Source organism: Balearica regulorum, chromosome 2 (assembly GCF_011004875.1).
Source record: "Balearica regulorum gibbericeps isolate bBalReg1 chromosome 2, bBalReg1.pri, whole genome shotgun sequence".
NCBI classification, from domain to species: domain Eukaryota; kingdom Metazoa; phylum Chordata; class Aves; order Gruiformes; family Gruidae; genus Balearica; species Balearica regulorum.
In genome coordinates this window covers 110,495,290-110,501,710 of record NC_046185.1, presented here as the reverse complement: position 1 = coordinate 110,501,710, position 6,421 = coordinate 110,495,290, and the positions used below count along the sequence as shown (strand labels likewise).

General features: G+C 48.7%; 1 protein-coding gene across 1 annotated transcript in view; it reads left to right on the top strand.

Moving 5' to 3' along the window:
• The first annotated feature begins 5,746 nt into the window (after positions 1-5,746).
• Positions 5,747-6,421, top strand: part of VOPP1 (VOPP1 WW domain binding protein) — a 68,977-nt gene continuing 68,302 nt past the window's right edge. The window contains exon 1 of the mRNA XM_075745306.1: positions 5,747-6,160. Within this exon, the coding sequence (XP_075601421.1) occupies positions 6,110-6,160 (51 nt within the window). The 5' untranslated portion in view covers positions 5,747-6,109. The remainder of the gene's footprint in view (positions 6,161-6,421) is intronic.

The window sequence follows — 6,421 nt, the reverse complement described above, 5'->3', positions numbered from 1 at the left end:
GTAACTTTTTTTTGACTGGCACTGCTCTGCTCAATAATATCCTTCCATACAAAAATTAACTTGTAGGAGGTATAAATATTTACATTACCATTTGAAGGAGGGCTACTCTGTCTGGAGTATCTCTCTAAAGCTCCACAGGCTTTTACTGAAGAGATAATTATTGAAGATGGAGGCACTGGGGGTAATATGCTACTGAATTTGGAGTAGGTTGTTAAAACTTAAGCAAGTCTTGAGTTAGATTTCCTTTAAAGTCAGTCATGATGGGTAGTTATTGGTGCAAGTGATGAAAAAAAATAGTCTTTATTCTGGGAAGATGGATGATAATTTAACTATTATTCTTCCAAGAGACTTCAACTTTGTGTAAATGCTAGAGAGTTAGAAAGAATGATCGTGGTTTTTTCAGAAAATGTCCCACATGTCTTAAAAGAGGCATAGGATCTTTAAAAAACCACACCATAGATAAACAAAGTGCTTTGAACAAGATGCGGAAGCTGCAGAAGTATGACATTATGTTTGTCTTGGCTAGCTATTGCTGCATTCATGAATATTTTTTAAACCTGTTTTTAGATGAATAATGTTAATGTAGTTTCTCAACAGTTATCAGTGATGATTTTGGAAGGCTGAGACGTTTACTGAATATTTTATGTAATATAAAAGGGCTTTGTTTTACTTACTGACAAAGGCTATCGCCATTTACATAATTACAAAAAAAAAAAAGAATCTCAAAATGTATTTGAGGTGATCCTATACTTAAAATACAGAGTTTGGAAAAACAAACAAGAATTTGACTAATTTTTAATAGCACATGTGAAGGAGGTAGTGGCATATTTTAATAAATACAAAATAGTGAATGTAAATAATTATTTACAGTTCATGCAGAGAAGCAAATGAGAATACTGTATTAGTTTGTTTAGAATAAAGTCGTTACCTGCTTCACACACAGCCCTTGTGGAATTGAGTATTTCTCAATGGTATTAGACACGAATGTTTCAACATAAACAAGAAGATGCTCAATAAAAAACGGTTTATAAGCACTATATTCTTCAAAAATATTCACCAGTCTGAGTTCAAAAGAAATAAGGCCTACAAAATACACTCCTGTATGTGTACTGTGAGTCCTTCCTAGGAATTATTGTACCTGTTACTCAATTTGAAAAAAAAACCCAATTGTTAGAGGAGTGGCAGTGTCAAAAATAATATATGCTTTTACATTTCAGGACATAGAGATGGCCGAGTAAAAGAAATATGTTAGTATTAGCACCTCCACTGAGAGAATGATGGCAATATTGTTGAGGAACACCTAAGAATCCACGGAGGAGAGGGATATTGTGAATATTCCAGCTGCAGTGCAAGCCTCGATCTGATAAAATAAAGCTTTTATTAATGCTACTGCTCCTGGAACTATTTTTTTTTAAATATATATTTCTTTCTATGTACAGATTCTGGGCGCTCTGGAGTATTAAGCTCTTTGAGCACCGTATCTGAAGAAAGACTGGAATCAGGATGTGAAGGAAGGGGCTGGATTTTTACCCAGGGACCTCGGCTCCAACAAAAGCCTTATCTCATTTCACTGCTGTGTCAAACCGGCGGGGTGGGTGCGCTCTGCCTGCCTCGCCGTGAGCTGCAGCGTGGTGGTGGATAGAAAGTGTTCGTTTATTGCCCAGACAAGCTCTAATGGGCTCTGCTGCAACTCGCACTTTTGCTGAGAAAACGCCACATGCTGGGCTAAGTTCATTTGTACTCTAACTCCATTAAAGCTAATGGGCTTTCCCCAGGGATGAAGATGGTTCCATGAAGCTAGGCAGAAATGAAAGAAGACATCACTCAAGGGAGCTGAGATATGACTGAAATGAAATCCAAAACTGTTTGTTCCTGGGTCAGGAGATGGTTTTCCTTTTTCAGCTTATCTCTTGCCCTGGAAAGAATTTTATAGCATAGGATATCCATACCTTTATCTAGGTTGGATAATAAACCGTGTGCTGGGAAGTATACGCTTCCAGACTGTGTGGCTGCTTCTTTCTCTGGCCCATGGCCTCCATCTCACTCTTGCTAATCTGCCTATTGGAAAAAACCCAGTGTTAATCTTTTTTGTTTGTTTTGTTTGTTTGTTTGTTTGTTTTCTTTCTTGCCCCAGCTGAAGCCTTTGGTTTTTTTGAGAAAAAAAAATAATTTAATCTAATGCTTTCTTGGTTCTCAACCTAAACTTAATAGTGTTAATAATTAACTGAAATGTATCTGATAGTTGGCTCTTGTCTAGGCATACTTGATAGTGAGCCATCAGCTGAATGTGCAGGCAGCACTGGCCTGCAAGGGCGGTAGTGTCTTAGTCTGCAAGCCTCCAGATTCCTCTTCTACTGTTCGTTTATGTCTTAGTGCTTTATCAGTCCTCCCAGAATTTGTGCTATCAGGGTTTCTGCCCGTCTCTGGGCTGCCGGAGCAGCCCTGTCAGGAAATACAGCAGTGGCACAGAGCACCCATGCTCAGCACTGACATTCAGATTCATTTGGCATCCCTAAAAGGGCCAGGCTGTTTGGCTTCTCCATTAAAAGTCATCATATCTTGGTGTGTCTCCAAAATGCTGTCTCCTAGGTCATGCCACACAGAAATTAAGGATGGGAAGGCAGTTTCGTGTTAAAGCCATATGTCAGGTTCTGAAAACTGTCTTTTTCAAACTTCCATGAATTGGAGCCTTTTTTTGGGATTCCTGACTTTGCAAGTTGAGACGTGAGCTGATCTATCTTAGATGATACCCAGTGTACAATATGTCTTTCTCTATAGCCCAGATGTAAGAGAAAGTGACTTTTCAACTCAGGGTATATAGAGAGACTTGTGTGTATAGCTGCCTCATTCAGTCTTCACTGTTGGACAAAGTGATGGCTGTGATATCTCCTTAGGCATCTTCTAGCACATTCAGTTAGAGATGTTAGTGTCCATCTGAAAAACGCACCTCACAGCTTCAGATTGGTTGGCATCAAATAGAGACAAAAAGAGGTATCAAAATCAGTGGTCTTTAGGAAGGACTTGTACAGGCTACCTCTGAGTACAGAGTGTCACACAGTGTGTGGGAATTTGTTAAAGTTTACAGTCACTTCTTACATAGAGCATATGACCTGGGCCTGAGAGGACACATGATTTACGGTGCCAGCTGGAAGCTGCTCCTAAACTGCCCCAAAGTTCACTGTACAGAAATAATAACCACCTGATGACATTCCGCTGGGCAGCTTGGCATCAGGAGACGGCAAGTTTGTTCTGTGAAGACTATGACAAGAGGGAAGTGCTGAACGAAGCTGTGTGTTGCAAGGATGTGCAAATCATTTTTAAATAAGCAGCCCACAAAAGGATGGTGGGAGGGTACACCTTCCTCAGAAATACTGGAGGGAATGGTCTGTCATTCAGAGGGAAACAGGAGAAGGCAGGAGAGTTCCCCCCCTTACCTATTTTGCATATTCTCCAGAGGACTAAGTAGCTAGCTCTCTTATAAAGCAAGGGCAGGAAACCTCAGTAAACTCTGGTCCCTTCTAAACTTAAAGAATAGTTGTGCCTCCCTCCCACCAAACACAGTGCTGAGTCCAGCTGTGGTAAGAGTGGAAAGGGCTTGGAAAAGGAGGCTCATAGCACGAGGACATAGTGGTGGTGAAGGAAACACCCAGGGCGTAACTACACCAGCCACCTGTCATGGGGCTCTCTGCTGGAGTTGGTGAACACTTCCACACTGGTCTAGGACTAGTCCGAAGACCTTTATAAGAAGATGACCCAGGGCTGTTACTAAGCATGCTGAGGAAATGAAGGAACAGGGCAGGAGCACAGCCTCTGCTCTGAAGTGCCAAAAGTGCACCGTCTAGGCAGGGAGGGCTAAGCCTGCCCATGCAGCTCTTGTTCCCACCCATGAGGCTGACAGACGCAGCACCGTCATAGAATCACAGAACCACAGAATGGTTTGGGTTGGAAGGGACCTTAAAAACCATCTAGTTCCAACCCCCGGGCCACGGGCAGGGACACCCTCCACTAGACCAGGTTGCCCAAAGCCCCATCCAACCTGGCCTTGAACACTTCCAGGGATGGGGCATCCACAGCTTCACTGGGCAACCTGCTCCATTGCCTCACCACCCTCATAATGAAGAATTTCTTCCTTATGTCCAATCTCCCTCAGTAAGTTTGCAGATGACACCAAACTGGGTGGGAGTGTTGATCTGCTTGAGGGTGGGAAGGTTCTGCAGTGGGATCTGGACAGGCTGGATTGATGGGCCGAGGTCAATCATATGAAGTTTGACAAGGCCAAGTGCTGGATCCTGCACTTCGGTCACAACAACCCCATACAACACTACAGGCTTGGGGATGATGGCTGGAAAGCTGTCCAGCAGAAAAGGACCTGGGGGTGCTGGTTGACAGCTGGCTGAACATGAGCCAGCAGTGTGCCCAGGTGGCCAAGAAGGCCAACAGCATCCTGGCTTGTATCTGGAATAGTGTGGCCAGCAGGACTAGGGAAGTGATTGTCCCCCTGTACTCAGCACTGGTGAGGCCACACCTCAAGTACTGCGTTCAGTTTTGGGCGCCTCAGTACAAGAAAGACATTGAGGTGCTGGAGCATGTCCAGAGAAGGGCAACAAAGCTGGTGAAGGGTCTAGAGCACAAGTCTTATGAGGATTGGCTGAAGGAACTGGGGTTGTTTAGCCTGGAGAAAAGGAGGCTGAGGGGAGACCTTATTGCTCTCTACAGCTCCCTGAAAGGAGGTTGTAGTGAGGTGGGTGTCAGTCTCTTCTGCGAAGTAACGATAGGACGAGAGAAAATGCCCTCAAGTTGTGCCCAGGGAGGTTCAGATTGGATATTACGAAAAAATTCTTTACTGAGAGTGATCAAGCATTGGAACAGGCTGCCCAGAGAGGTGGTTGAGTCACCATCCCTGGAAGTGTTCAAAAAACTTGTATATGTGGCACTTTCAGACATGGTTTAGTAGGCATGGTGGTGTTGGGTTGACAGTTGGACTTGATGATCTTAGAGGTCTTTTCCAACCTTAATGATTCTATGATTCTATAATCTAAACCTACCCTCTTTCAGTTTAAAACCATTGCCCCTTGTACTGTCACCCATCTTATAAACCCCCTTTAGGTACTGGAAGGCTGCAGTAAGGTCTCCCCAGAGCCTTCTCTTCTCCAGGCTGAACAACCCCAACTCTCTCAGACAGGCTTCACAGGAGAGGTGCTCCAGCCCTCTGACCATTTCCATGATGCTCCTCTGGACCCACTCTAACAGGTCCACGTCTGTCTTGTGCTGGCTGGATGCAGCACTCAGGTGGGATCTCACAAGTGGAGCATAAGGGGAGGATCATCTCCGCTCACCTGCACTTGGCCTTGTTGAGCTTCACGAGGCTCATAAGGGCCTGCTCCTTCTCAGGGCCGGCACCAGTGACATCCCCACCGGCTGCTCACCTCCCCCCCGGGGACTCCACACAACCCCCTCCCGGGACAGGCCACCGGTCTGCAGGGCCAGGGCAGGTCAGCGCTGCCTGCGGGGGGGAGGGGGTCGCTCTCCCTCGGAGAGGGGTCGCCATCACGGGCAGACCGCCCGGGGCTAACACGGAGGCCCTTACTTGCCCCCTGAGGCAGGGGAGGCGGGGGTTAGCCCCCTCCCCCCTACCCCTTGCCGCCGCCACCGCCCCCTCCCGGCCGGGCAGCGGCGCGGGGCGGTGCCGGGGCGGGCCCGCTCCTCTCCCCGCCCTCAGCCGCGGCGGCGCCCGGCCTCTTTGTGCTGCCTGCCCAAGCACCGCGCTGTTCTTCGTTTCGCCTCGCCTCGGCGCTGCCTGCCTGGCTCCGGCCGCTGCTGAGGGGATCGGTGGGTCAGCCCGCCCTCGCCCTGCTGCGGGGCTTCTCCGTCTCCGCCCCGCCACTTTACCCCGCCTCGTCTCTCTGCCCGCGGCGCGGGCTTCTCGCCGCCCCTTCCCCCGGGCTGGCTGTCAGCCTGCTGTGCTCGCTGCCCCTCTGTGCCTGTGTCCCTGTGTGCCCCAGAGCTCCCCCCCCGCTGGGCGCCGGGGATGGTGCCGCTGACAGCGCCCGTGCGCGCTTGAGCCGGCAGGGGCGAGCCCGCCGCCGCCGCGGGAGGAGGAGAAGAAGAGATGAACCGCTTCCAGCCCGGGGTCGCGCTGCTGCTCTCGCTGCTGTGGGAGGTGAGGTGGGCCGCGGGGTGGGGGTGGAAGCCCCGCTCTGCTTGCGGCTTCTCCGACAGCCCTGGAGCGGCTGGATCACCTCGGGAGGGCGGCGCGGTGGGGGGAGGGGGATATGGCCCATCAGTCGCGACCTGGAGCTGCGTGGGCGGCGGAGGGGAAGCTGGCAGCCCGTACCTAACCGGCGAGGGGGTGTGTGGGAGATGGTGTTACAGTATTTATTTTGGGGTTAATGTCCTTGCCGGAACGGGCTTGGCTCCACAA